The following is a 14,461-nucleotide window of genomic DNA, read 5'->3' as shown; positions in this document are numbered from 1 at the left end:
GAGCCCGGTACGTTTTAAGCTCCGCCCGACAAGTCTCCCAATCGCTATTATTGGCCTCTTGCGTCTTACGTTCGGTTGCACTACAGAGAACGCCCAACGTGTCAATCGGTTCCGAAGATCCCCGGCACAAACTCCTGATTTGCTGTCGAGTTGCCTAGTTTGATACTGTATTTAGATTTTAGCTTCCTGAGCTATGGATAACCTCAAAGACGGGTGGTTCACCGAAACATGCACGTTATGGCCCGGCCAAGCGATGAGTCTTCAAGTGGACGAAGTGTTGTATCATAAAAAATCCAAGTACCAGGATGTCATGGTTTTTAAAAGGTGAGTAAAATTGGCCTCGGTTAGCTTGTTGGCTAGCTCCTAGTATATGTACGGATCTAATACACAGCTAACGCAGTTTGGAGAGATTTTTCTCCGATGTGTTCATTTAAACACGTTGGCTGTGGGATGTCTTGCTGTGTGGGTGGCTACAGCTAACCTGCTAACTGCACAGCCTAATGTAGATATGGCGTGGCACTGGGGTTCAAAATGAATGAGTTAAGGTAATGAGCTGGTAGTAATGTTCGTTCTGTTTAACAAATGTAAACATTTAAATCGCATTCGTTAAAAAACGCGAAATCATTTTGTAAGGAAAAACTAGGCTTTTCACTTTGAATGTATCAATGGTAATGCATGTGACCGCATTGTGGCTCTAACTGTAGGAGGATAACCTTATGCAATACAGCTTTCAGATGGTAAGATGGATTGCTGTTCTTTATTTTGAAACCCAATGGAACGGCTAATACAAACTGCAGATGTTACCTAATATGTAATGTGATACTGCAGTAAATGCAATGAATGGCTTAAGCTGTGATCTGTCTTTTAAAGCTTGGGTGCATTTATGTTTATGCATTTAGCACTTTTCTTTTCTTCTAAAGCTTCCACGGTTTTTGACTAATTTATGTCTCCTGGGAATGCAAATCAGACTTGGATTTGTTATTCTCATGCTCTACTAGTTGAGCTGGGGCACACCCATTTTGACTTTAGGAATGGACTTTTTGACTTTTTCTGATTTCTGCAGTGAAATGGCATGATCTTGGATTGTGAATTGATGTCTATGCTTCTCTTCATACAGCAAAACATATGGAAATGTGTTGGTTTTGGATGGGGTCATCCAATGCACAGAAAGAGATGAATTTTCTTATCAGGAAATGATTGCCAATCTGCCTTTGTGCTGCCACCCTTGCCCAAAGAAGGTAATTGGTCTTATTTTCTCTTCAAAACATGAATGGAAACATCAAATCGTGTAGTTTTAATACTTATGTTAAATTAACCGCAAATAAAGTTGCCATTCAATCTTCTTCCCTCTTTCATTCAGGTTCTGATCATTGGTGGAGGAGATGGTGGTGTTCTGAGGGAAGTGGTCAAGCATCCCCTGGTGGAGTCGGTTGTCCAGTGTGAAATCGATGAGGTTTGTGTTTTCCATACATTTCAGGAAACCAGAAACATACACATTTGAAACTCTCTGTAGATGTAGAAGGATACGCATGATGTTGCCTTTAATCATTTTTCATGCCTTTAACATGCTGACAAATTTCATGAAATATATTTCCCCCCAGGATGTGATAAACGTCTCCAAAAAGTACCTCCCTGGAATGGCAAAAGGATTCTTTAGCCCGAAGCTCACTCTGAATGTAGGTGATGGATTTGAGTTTATGAAACAGAATCAGGATGCCTTTGACGTCATCATCACAGACTCTTCAGATCCTGTCGGTATGCAGCCCTATGTGTGGCCTTGAAGTTTCTTCTTGCATTGGTAAATAACCATTTAGCCATCTAGTCCTAGAGAAACACGCCGTTCATTTGAGATTGATTTCATTTCACCATGCCACAGGTCCCGCTGAAAGCTTATTCAAGGAGTCATACTATCAGCTCATGAAAACAGCACTTTGTGAAGGAGGAATTCTTTGCTGCCAAGGTTACTAGAATTACCACTTCCTAAAAAGGTATCTTTACATAAAATGACCGGCGTGCTTTTGGCAGGTTTATCATTTTTTAGTTGGAATTTTGCAGGAGAATGTCAGTGGCTGCATTTGGAACTGATCAAAGAAATGCGGACCTTCTGCAAGACGCTCTTTCCTGTAGTGGACTATGCGTATTGCACTATCCCAACCTACCCAAGTGGGCAAATCGGCTTCATGCTGTGCAGTAAAAATCCGGTAAGCTTTTATTTGATTTGCCACTATTTGGGTTGCTCTGTTGGATTCCTTTATTACTCTGACATGTTTTCTGCAGAAAACTAATTTCCGTGAACCTGTACGTGAACTATCAAGGGATGAGATTGAGAGCATGAACCTGAAATATTACAATCCGGAAATCCACCGTGCTGCATTTATCCTCCCAGAATTTGCCAGAAAGGTGAGAGGCAATTTGATGTTTTCCACTTATTGTATTTTGGCACCTTATTAACTCATTTATGACACCAAACACCATCTATTTACACAGGTACTAAGTGAAGCGTAAATGGCTTTGTGGTTGCCATTTTGTATCCCGCTGCCTTCTGTGAAAGCAGACTCCAACCTCACCACAGCTGCAGTTCCTCACTCCGGATAATTTCTTTGCTTCTGATTTGTCAATGGACTTGTACAACTCTCTTTGGGGAGATTCTCTGCACCTCCCATCAGTATTTCTGTCAAGTCTTAAGAGTTGTTTGGTCTCCTTGTACGACTGCCCACATCAAACTTTTCAAAGAGACAATCATGCATTTATTATGACAGGTTCCTTAGACTTTGTGTACCTTGTTACAGAAAGATGGGGTAATGTTTTACAATAGCTCTCTTGCTAAACATTGCCCACTCAATTTAATAAACACATTTTAAGAAATAACCTGACAGACTGTAAGCCTAGTAGGTTCTTGAATAACTGGTAGAATACAACCTCACCCGTGCATGTCTGCTTTGTAAACCTTTTCAAAAACTTTCAGGTTACTGATGTTTGTACATATTTTATCGAGGTGTCATTTTGGGTCAGATTGTCAGCAGTTATGAACTATCAAACAAAAATGGAATGCTAAGTGTGGCGTTTTATTTAGGTCTCAGAAATGTTTGTCATAATTGATTTAACTAGTACTCCCTTTTAAACTGGGCTTAATACATTTAAAACATGAATAGGGATTTCTAGATAGGGATAGAAGCGTGTGGTCTCTGAGTGATTTATGGGGTCTTGCTCTCATGAACTAGTTACAAGAATCATGTCTGTTGTGATTCCTCTAAAGCAAAGAGATGTTTGTATGCAAGCTTTCTGAGTGATATTCTTTACTATCTATTTCAAGTGTATACTAATGATCAGTATGTATGGCAAAAGTTTTGCGGTCATTTTTACATATTATTTCCGTATACTGGAAGTTTCATAAGATATCTTAACATTGTTTTTTTTTTAGAGTGCTATACTATAGGTCACTATGATTAACGGTGCGCGAATATCGATATCTTTCAATGCTGGTTGCATAGGTCACACTGTTTGGGACTGGTTTAGTTTTACTGTATGGAAGGGTTTCACCAATTTACCATCTTCTGTTTTTTTGGTGTACATTTCATTTTGCGTTTTGAAATAATAAAAACGGTCTTCAATACGCACAGTCCTATACTGAGACCCCTTTTCTGATCGTAAAGTGCAGTTCTGACCGCAAGATGGCGTCCGTTGCTTAGCCTATAGTAAATTCACCAACGTCATGGCGCCATCAGTTCAGCACGGGAGTGAATTTGCAGGTAAAAAAGTAGATTTTCTAAACATGGGATCTTAATGAAGTATTAAACATACGTTGAATTAACTATTCAACGCATGTTCAATAGAAATTTATAAAAGCAACGACATTGCTTGAAGTTTTCGGTTTTTATCTGTAACGTTGACATTCCGTGGCCACGATGATGATGTTACAGTTAACGTTCATCCGTACGGGTGTTGGTAGGATGTTATGTAATCGAAAAATTAATTTATGCTGTTAAACTCAAAACAAGCGACATAAGGGAATTTAGAAATTGCTTTAATGCTATTTCCATTTTTTTCCCACCGGGATGATGCAAAACACGAAGCTTTGGCAGAAGTTTTATTTTAAATCTGTTACGTTTACATTAAAGGACGAAATATGTACCTATCAAAACCCCCGCCGAGACAACACGAGGATGTAACGTTATATGCGTAACTCTGACGCCGGAGATGTTTGAAGTTGGTTTGAAGTGAACGCTACATTTGTACGGCAGCGGTCAATTGGCATGAATCCTTCAAACGCACCGAGGGCAGCTCATCTCAAACGTGTTAATCTTGACTGAGCCTCAGGCCCCAACGTCTGTCCGTATCTGTCTGCTGTGAAAAATGTGCTGAAGCTCGAGTATTAAGGCTCCTAGCTACGGGGGTCTCGGTTGGGGTGTGTGTATGCATATCCAAAAAGGTGTCTTTCACATCTTGTGTGGGTGCCAGAAGCTGACCAGAATGAGAACATGGCACGAGCTCATAAGTCAATGACAGTCGCGCGTTCCCATTGATTCCAGGACAGCGGCTTTCTGGTTTAATTACTGACATCAATGATTTTGAGATGAAATGTAATATGGTCTTTATTATGGCCTTAAATAAGCTGAATTATACATTTGTATAGCAGTTGTGAAAACAACAACTTGTGTCCTTTAAATTATTATGATTTGTGCCATTAATGAACTTGGAAGTTCAATTAGGTGGTTAAAAGTGCAATGATTTAAACTTTGGAAACCGGTTGACTTTAAATTTAGGGCAGCAGCTAAAGTGTTTTTTAACAATACTGACAAATGCTTTGACAGACTGCTCGGAAAGAAATATCTATACCATGGTTTGAAATAAATGTAGATTCCAATGTGGTCTTTAAACAGTATCAGTGTGTTATTTTTCTCATTTTCATCGTATTGCCAATCTTAGTTGTCGTTATATTCTTACAAGGTTCTTAGTCTCTGGTTAAAAGACTAAATCTTCTCATTCACTATGTATGAAATACATCATCTTTTTCTTTGGAAACCATACAGACATTTTCCTCAGCTGTTCCAGGTGCCAGACGGTTCGATGTCAGTCTGAAGGAGGAGGAGATGTGATTAATTACATGTTGGAATGGAGAAGAACGTCACTTTATACGACATAAAAGGTCGGTGTGATTTCTCTCTAAGACACACTGTATTGATACCACAATACCACTGAGTAAGCGCATCATGTAATTACAGTGTGCATTTGGGTGCCGTACTTCCTGAAACTTGTTTTATTGCTTAAGCGTCAATGCGCTCTACATAGATGTAAATTATAATTAGCATAAACAATACGAGAACTTTTCGTAATCACTTTGCGTTATCGGTAATTTCATCACCATCAACGTTTTTCCTTGCCTCCGCTTTGACTGAAATGAGAGGCATTTTTATAGCTGTGACGTGAGCATGGTGTCGCAGTCCTTCCCACCGGCGTAACGTCTGGTTTGTTGGGGGGTTAACAACTCAATGCATTTGTTAGTTCGTAAGCCTCCCACCACAGCAACCCCCTCCTCCTCCCCACCATCCTCCATCCGCTGCGTCAGTAGAGACTGGAAAGAGAGGTATATAAGACTCTGCCACCTGAAGCTCTCAAAGTCCAATATCTCTCGAGCTTTACTCTGCACCAGGAGCTACACTGACTTCGAAGGTCCTGCTTTGCTTTTCAGACAAACTGAGAAAAACTCTTTGTGTGCTTTAGCTTTCGCTTGCTCACTGTTTTGTCAGTATGCAGTTTTTGGCCAGTCTAGTGTCTCTTTTACTGGTGCTGTACAGTGTCAGAGCTGCCGCGTTGCTTCCAGTGGAGGAGAGGAACCCAGTACACAGTAGGGTGAGTGGGTGCCAAGCTTTGTTTGAGATGTTAAATGAACATCGGTTTAGATTTTCCTTTAAATTTTGCATTCAAGTTATTATATTATATTTGTCGCTATCTTGTTTTATGAAAGATCATCATGTGATCCTTCTAAATAGAGTACAAAAACCAATAGTATTTCACACAAAATCTGATTGTTTGGTGAATGGGTCTGTTTTAAAAAAATCTTGTCTTTTCAGGAGCTGAGCAAGGAACGTAAGGAGTTGATCCTAAAGCTGGTCTCTGGGCTGCTGGATGGAGTAGACAACAACATGCTGCCGGAGGAGATAGCATCTGCTCCTATGGACATGGAGGAACCCCTGGAGTCCCGTCTGGAGGAAAGGGCCATCTACAATCGATTATCACAGCTTCCACAGCGCGACCGCAAAGCCCCCTGCAAAAACTTCTTCTGGAAGACCTTCACGTCGTGCTAACAGCACTAGCCCAGCAGCAGTTCCGCAATTCTCCCCGATAAATGACATGAACTGTGTAAACCTTGTACATACCATCTCCAGTGTCTGAAGAAGTGTCTCTCTGGACTTAATCTGACACAGTCTGCTTGTTAAAGACATTGATGATTATATTTATTTATTTATTGATCAATTAATTAAGCTATTTATGGGCATTTTTTGTTTTTCAGCATAAAAAAAGAATAAAGCATGTTTAATATAGTAGCCTTTTTTGATAAAGGATGTCTCATTCACTGTGATCTGATGAATAAATATAGAATTGATAGATTTAAGATGATGTATTATTAATAACTGTTTTCATGAATGAATGGACCACGCATTTGTTACAGAATAATTTAATGATCGAGGTTGATCGACACTTAATATACCAAATTAATGAATTGACAATTTTTGCGGTAGTAATTATTCTTCCTTCTCATTGAATTATATATAATTGCAGCTAATGAAAGGGTTTGTATGATGTCATTATTCGAATTATGAATCCTTGCCAACCAATGCCAACAGATTATATATTTATTGCGTTTAGTCACACAGTTGTAGCTGACAGAAGTTAGTGGGAAAAATATTTAAATGCAAAGCAAACACAATTTCGTTGAAACGTCTATAAAAATATCCACATCGTGTAATATCAACACTGCCGAAGATGGTCTAACATTAACAGGAAAGTATGAACCAACCTAATTAATGTTGGTGTGAATTTATTGCTTTTTACATACAGTGTGTAACTATATATTCTGAAACACGGTTATTTTATACTAGCCCACTAGTTAGATGTGTGTATTAATCAGCTGACGTAAGGCATGACTTGGCCTTGTTCTTTCATTTCCACCCAAATAAAAAATGACAAAAGCCCAAAAAGATAAATGGTAGCCTACTAAATGACATGTATATAGTATGGAGGTATGTATATGTAGTTCTGTAAAGCTCAATGAAAATTGAATGCTTTGAATTCAGAGTAATTCATCAGTTTTTAAAAACAGCACATATAAAATTCTCAAAGAGGTTGAAAATGACATATACAACTATTTCATGCAATATAATGTCAGATATTATTAATCTGACTTTTCTTAAACTCAACTAACATTCATAAAAATGCCATTTAGAGTATAATGAACAAGTTATAGATACAGCTTCATTAGCTATTGTTAAACATAATGCGTAAATCAACTGCATCTCTTTTTTCGCCATAAAGTTACAACAGCTGTTCAGAAATAAATACCTCCCTTCAAGCAAAGTGTGCTGTTTTGTCATCAGATTTACAACGAAACAGTATAAAATACGTGCATGCCTGTGTGTATTTGAATCATATACCTTGCTGAACTCTACACAAAAGTATCACATTAAAAACTGAACGAAAAATCATGTTTTCACTAGATATCTGATGCGCTTGTGCCAGGGGCACCCTGACCCCAATATTCCTCAATTCTGCAATGACTTCAAAGGTCGAGTCCAGATGACATCAACAGCATAGACGTCTGGTATTGTCCCAGAATACTGATGACTTATGCTTAACAAATGCGTGTTCTGAAATCAGAAATACTATTTCTTCAGATTTGTGTAAATAAATATTTGCACAGGCATAAGCTTATAAATAGCAGATATGGGATGCAAGGGAGGCTGTCTTTGAATCGAATGAAAGCATAATAAATGATGTAAAGTAATATAGTACAGTAATTACTTAACAATTTGACTTCCACAGAATGAAAACAATAACAGTGGCATATGATAATTCATTGTCTCTGGCGTGGATTTCATATAGTTCAGTTTGTTGGGTCCAAAGTTAATTAAAGGACCAACAAACGGTCTTGTCCAGCACAAAGACAGACACAAATTGTTTTATTCTTAAAGTGAAAATGCTAAATTATCATCATCTATATAGTCATTGTATAAAAGTAGCACATTCTTGATTCAGTTTAGTTAATGCTAATTATTGGACAGACTGAAATGATTGACTCCAGGATAAGGATTTTGTGAAGCAAAGGAAAAACTGCCCATTATTCAAGTGCCCTGAGCTACAATGAGTTTATTGTGAGAGGACATCAAAGCTGCTAGTGGTAAGCAAAATATTTCTGATTGCTATGCCTTTGATCTAAAGGCATGCTTCCACATGAACATGAATTCAGACTTCGAACTGACTTCTGTATTTCTTTTTGGGAAATACACAAAATGACTATTCAATGCAGTATTTATTACAATGAAATGAGCACGAATTCACATATACTCATTTTGGTTCATTTTGACGATGTTTTCGCATAAATAGAAAGTTAAACAATTGGCATCATAGTGACCAGAACAAATGCACCAAACTGTGAGTATTAGGTCTCTTAATCAATATTCAATCCATCTCATACGTAGCACCTAAACTTTGGAATAGCCTTCCTGATACTATTCGAGGATCAGACACACTCGCCCAATTTAAATCTAGATTAAAGACACATCTTTTCAGCCGCCAAGCATTCACTTTATGCAAAATATGCAAAATAAACCACCGGGAGACTGCTGACATTAGATATTATTTACCAGGTGTTTATATAACAAGTTAAACTGTTCATGTACTGTGTTTTACCTTTTTTGTGTTTTTCTTATTTTCCCCTGTAAAGCTGCTTTGGAACAATGGAAATTGTGAAAAGCGCAGGTAAATTGAGCCACTTTATGTTCATGAGCATGCAGATTAGTTCAATCCAGTTCAATAGTGCTGCCCAATGGCACGATTACATGACGATGCACAACAAATAGGCTACATATACACGATCGTGCATCTGCCATGTCCTGTGTAACTATACGAAACTTTAAATAGTTTAAGTCAGCCCGTCTAATGCTCTTATCAGAATGTCTTATTCTTTGCTTGACTTTCTTTTATCCGCTGGCGAGCGGTGAGTAATGTTAAATGTAAATGCCATTATGGTCCACGTAAGGTTTTCTTACAGAGTGCGCGCTCACTTAATTACTTCTGCGTTGTCTCTCTGTTTGCCTTTCCTCAAGCTGTTGCCACCAGCGATGTTTTCTATCACCATCAATATTTCTTGATTTGGTTCTGTGGTGACATTTGAGATGTATGGACTGCTAGAACAGACAGACATAACATGGTTGAGTAACCAAGACATTTGAAATCAAAGAAAGTAGAAGACCTCGCTATTAAAGGAAACATTGCCACTGGTGATACAAAATCAATATTTGGTGTTATTTGAGTTATTTGCCCTTCATTGAGCTGTAGGTGGTTCTCCAAGTGCCGCCGGGTCTAGGTCGGGACACATTTGCTCATGTCAAACACTGTTATTCTTTGAACACAGACTCGCCTCTTTTCTGATGAGCTTGTGGGAACCGAGTGTGAGACGTTTGCGGCATATTACATTTCAGTTTGACACTGTGAGTTTGCCCTTGTATATTCTCAATGCCCTCATTGAAAATATAGTGACATTTCACTGAAAAGCTGTACAAATGAATGTGACTGAAAGTGCTATACCGATGAACTTGACCTTAGGTGCTGTTTTTTGGATTTCAACATTAGGCTAACCATGTTAATGTATAAAATAACGTAGGCCTATATAAAACATTAACATTGAAACCGGTCACAAAATGTGTCATTCAGAGACCAGCAATGATTCAATCATGTTTGGATAAATAATGATGACTTAATAATGTATTAATAGTGTTGTTTATAGCGCTTTGTAGTATTGTCTGTCTTTTGTCGACATGTGTAATGATTTTCAAGTTTTTAAACCATACAGATTCAATATAACATCAGGAATTTTCATTTTCGCTATTATTACATTCCCTTACGGTCCCTATGATGATAATAGAATGGATTTTAAAAGCCTTTTTAATATGATTTATTCAATAAGCAACTGAATCCACAAAGATGAAAATCAAACGATTCTCGGTCTAATCACGTCACATCGCAAGGTCTTATTTGCTCTTACTGTGACTTGAGTGTAATGACTTCATCACTGCAAATCGTATGAAGTTCTAGCTGTGCAGCTGAATCTATTACGACTGGAGCATTTCATGCTTTGCTCCACAAGTGGCCCGTCTGTGATTGAGATATTTAAAGCACACGTCTCACATGTCAATTCTGCGCTTGAACAAGACGGTCAATATTGTGTTTAGTGGCCTTCCCACAGTCCATTCTTAGTAATTACAGCACAGTGGAGATATGACATAGTCATTGCACAGCTAATGAGCTGCTGCTACAACATCCACTCTGCTTGTTAGCAGGCTATCCGTGATACCTTGCTTAAACAAGCGCGATGTCAAAGGAGAGCTTTTAGCAAATGGTGCTTTACTTTCATTTCTTTTAACTTAAGAATAGCGCGTGTATGGATCTGCTCCCTTGAAAAACATAGCTTGTTGTCAATTTATATTTATGCTAATTCTGGCGCCCCTAACAGTGTGGTTTAAAATAAGTTCGACAGATTTTTCAAATTATCATAAAAATAATTATCCAGATTTGAGATCCCCAGATGACCCCTCAAAGACAATACCACATTAATGTGTGGCGCACTGCAACAATAACAGATTATTTAACTACTGACTCTTATTGCAATAAAGTAATGCTGTTTATATCTGAAATTGTAAAGGGGAGCAAGTCTTTCCAAATAACTGAAAATGTGGGCAGCTTACTCCAGCTGCCAGATGTATTTTCTTAATTATCAGTCTTAATGCTATCAGAACAAACAGAAGTGTGTACTGTGCCTCCTCGCATGACCCTTGTGAAGACTTTGTCCCTCCTTCCTGAACCGGTCCCCTCGGTGATGGGCAGGGTCTCTATGGTTACAGGCATCCTGCATCCCTTCCTCATGTCTGTGACATCTAATTTTCTGCAGTGTAGGGTGCACTGAGAGGGATAATGATATGCTTTTAGCCAGGGCTGACTTGCTATGCAGTCACAGCACAACACATCAGAGGCGTCATTAGCGGCTGTTGAGAAGGAAATCTAGAACTTCATATCTAGTCTCCTATGCAGCCCTTGGTGGGCGCCTCCGCCTCTACATGACCTCTGAGATATTGACAAGGGTTTGATTCTGTGGCTTGTTTCATCATTTGATTTTTGAGAAAGCAATTACAGTGTAATTCTCATTCCCCTCTGACATCTCAATCTGAAGGAATAATACAGGCTGTACAAGAAAAATGCAAGGCACGTTTATGACTCCTCTGCACTGTAGTGAAGCTTTTGTGTGTATTGAACTCACCGACTGCATTAGCAAATAATATGTTTGTTAGTTTGCATAAATGTACGGTGAACAGATTTGGATGGCACATAAAGTATTTAGTTAAACAAATTTTTATTTTATTTTAAATCAATCAATGACAGTAATGGCGTAAAACAGATAACCTGTGGGAATAATGCGGATTTCTAAGGGTGTGAAAATCTATACATCATTCAATTTTTATTTATGGTTCAGAATAAAAAGCAATTTACTGAGACCATATAGCAATAGTGTTTATTTGGTGATAAGGTTCGCTAGGATAGTTTATTCTTTGTAATTTATATTATTGAAATTACATTTTGTGAAGGCCAAGTTGAACTGAAAGTGAATTTTTGCATCTCAGTCTGTTTCCTGCTCTCTTATTAGATTTCTAGAAATGCCACAGGTAAACACCGTCAAATCTGTGAGACTTGACTCTAATTAAAAAGCATGCTGAATGTGTCAATACTTGAAAGGTATTACTTTTCGTATTACCAACGTATTGCCATCATTATGAAACATTATAAAAGTGTATTTTTAGCATTTGTACAGTACTTTAAAAACAAAGGGTGAGACCTAAAGAAGCTGGTATATAAAGGATGTTTTCACAAATTCTAGGCAAAGGGTTACAAATCAAATCCTTTTAGGATATACACAAGAGCAACAGTAGGTAAAAAGCTTGTGTGCAGTTCATGTCAACATGGCAGTATATAGAGAAAGACAATAATTAAAATAATTTACACTAGACTTGTCTGTACACAATAACAACATTTTATAATTTTTTCCGCTGTACAGTGTTTTAATATAATAATACAGAAGATGATAATTTACAGAAATAGACTTGAACATAATTGCACAACTTCAAATATACATATGATGTACACGTATTGCAGTATGTACAGTATAGAAGACTGTATAGTCTTCGGCTGTCAGAGGTATTGAGTTCTTATTTTAATAATGTGCATAGTATAAATAAATATAATGATATGATTGGCATTGCAGGATAAAGTGCAGTGCTGATGAAGATTGTGACATTGAACTGTCTGACTGCTTGGGGAATGAAGCTGTCACGAAGTCTGCTGGTGCGGTATCGTTTCCCTGATGGGAGGAGTCTGGTGATCCTTCTTGCTATTTTCTGAAGACGTTAAAATATAACATAGTTTTGATTTACTTCAAATGTATTTAGTTACAACAATTTTTTTGTTCACTTTTGCATTTTTGTAATTTTATATATTAGTCAACTTTCCATAGTTTACTAACGTTTAGTAGTTAACGTATACAGTGCAATCTGAGAAAAATGGTACCATGCTAGAACTGCGAGTGTGATGTAGGTACACTGGGGTGGATTTAGGAAACAGAGATGGAGGGGTTTGGGGGCTAGGGAGGGGGGTGTTTGATAAAACCTCCCCAAGCCTGCAGCTGCAGCTGTATGGCCTTTAAACAGTACAGCTAATGACAGGGAAATTACTTGTGATAAATCAAGGCTGAATCCCTCTGCGCTGAAGTTTGCCCGTATGTCAGATTGCCATTATTCTTTCAATTTAGACCTTGATGCATCGTTCACGGATTTAAGTCCTCTTATGGCTATTTCCGTTCTCTTGTGGGCCTGTGGCCGTCCGCCAAATCAGAGGCTTTGACATGCCGCTTTGCACCAATGACGACGAGTGAGGTGTCTGGGACGAGAAATGGTGCCCAGGTGCGGCACTCACAGCTTTGGTGTAGAATTCAACCTGACAATAGCTTAACCACAGACTATTGAATAATATCAAGCTTGATTACAGACAACAGGACACCCGGTAATCATCAGAGATGGAAAACACATTGAAATACATTAATCGTGCTCTTTGCTGTGCACTTTTAAGTTGCACTCAGTAAAAATATTGTCTAACAGTGCAGGTGGTTCATTTATACAATTCTTTGTCTTAGCGAAGAATAATTATTGTAATCAATGTGTTCATTTTGTCTTTTTTATGTGCCACCTGCATCACCAAACTGACTTGCAAAAAAAAACACATGGACACACCATGAATTCTGAGACAAAAATAATAAATCCTATTTTGGAAAACTTGTGAGACCTTTTTTGTTTGTTTGCACGGTTAAACCACAGGGGAAATGAAATGCGGTGTAATAGATTGTGTTGATTGTAGTTTTTCTTTTCCAGCTTGGCAAATGGAAATTTCTAATTCTAATGACCTTAATAACATAATATAACTTTGTTTTAGTCTCTATGCCTTCAAACAGATCATTCGCAACATGTCTGATGTAAAAAAAAGCTTGTTTAACTGACAGCCTCAATCATATTTGGCATTGTTCCTTTCATCTTCGTTTCTCATCTTATTTTTAGGTCACCTGCGTGGCATGCATGATGGATAAAGGAAAATTACAGCGTCAATGCCTGATTAACTCCTACACAAAATGTAGCCTTCTCTCGAAGCAACCACACAACAGCCTTCCTCAAAATCTACATACATTAAAATCTCACAGTATGGTCTTACAAAACCAGGCTGCATTAGCCTATGTTGTTTTTAATCCTTTAGCCTGGAGTCTCACTTGCAAGTGTGATTCTGTCGCTTTTTGTCTCTTCTTCACTATTGATTTGGATATGCATTGTGTTCACGAGGCTCTATTGGGGGCCATTCCACATCAAAGTGACATCTTCCATTATGGCTGATGTCTTATCAGGATCCACTTCATGGTACAATGAGCATTGCTGTGCTGCTGAGAGAAAGGGTTTTCCTGGTGGAATGGTTGGCTTAACCACATATCCCTTATGAATGTTCTATAAGTGTTTTAATGGTTCTTTTTAAAAAAAAAATGTTTTATTAGACAATATTGCTTGGATAGATACCCTTATTTGTTTCCTGATGGAAATTAAGTCAGATTCATTTAATATAAACTGAACAAGTGTCAATTATATCAAATACTATGACTAAT

At 38.0% G+C, this 14,461-nt stretch overlaps 2 protein-coding genes across 2 annotated transcripts; both read left to right on the top strand.

Annotated features, from left to right (window-relative positions):
* On the top strand, positions 1-3,624 carry srm (spermidine synthase). The gene is made up of 8 exons (XM_079478452.1): positions 1-324; positions 1,118-1,238; positions 1,361-1,453; positions 1,602-1,755; positions 1,877-1,960; positions 2,056-2,201; positions 2,278-2,400; positions 2,488-3,624. Exons 1-8 carry the CDS (start codon positions 194-196, stop codon positions 2,503-2,505), a joined length of 870 nt encoding a protein of 289 aa, XP_079334578.1. The 5' UTR covers positions 1-193; the 3' UTR covers positions 2,506-3,624.
* Positions 3,625-3,703: 79 nt separating this feature from the next.
* sst6.1 (somatostatin family member 6.1) lies at positions 3,704-6,610 on the top strand. Its single transcript, XM_079478907.1, has 3 exons — positions 3,704-3,749; positions 5,031-5,850; positions 6,072-6,610. Exons 2-3 carry the CDS (start codon positions 5,749-5,751, stop codon positions 6,303-6,305), a joined length of 336 nt encoding a protein of 111 aa, XP_079335033.1. The 5' UTR covers positions 3,704-3,749; positions 5,031-5,748; the 3' UTR covers positions 6,306-6,610.
* Positions 6,611-14,461: the final 7,851 nt, after the last annotated feature.

Source organism: Barbatula barbatula (genome assembly GCF_947034865.1).
Source record: "Barbatula barbatula genome assembly, chromosome: 17".
Lineage (NCBI taxonomy): Eukaryota > Metazoa > Chordata > Actinopteri > Cypriniformes > Nemacheilidae > Barbatula > Barbatula barbatula.
The sequence above is the reverse complement of the archived record's forward strand: the minus strand, read 5'-3'. Positions and strand labels throughout refer to the sequence as shown.

Bases quoted from the DNA above. Each gene is read 5' to 3' on its own strand.
- sst6.1 (XM_079478907.1), top strand. From the start codon at position 5,749: ATGCAGTTTTTGGCCAGTCTAGTGTCTCTTTTACTGGTGCTGTACAGT. The intron at 5,851-6,071 runs GTGAGTGGGTGC...TTGTCTTTTCAG, and splicing joins GGAACCCAGTACACAGTAGG to GAGCTGAGCAAGGAACGTAA.
- srm (XM_079478452.1), top strand. From the start codon at position 194: ATGGATAACCTCAAAGACGGGTGGTTCACCGAAACATGCACGTTATGG. The intron at 325-1,117 runs GTGAGTAAAATT...CTCTTCATACAG, and splicing joins GATGTCATGGTTTTTAAAAG to CAAAACATATGGAAATGTGT. The intron at 2,202-2,277 runs GTAAGCTTTTAT...TGTTTTCTGCAG, and splicing joins TGCTGTGCAGTAAAAATCCG to AAAACTAATTTCCGTGAACC.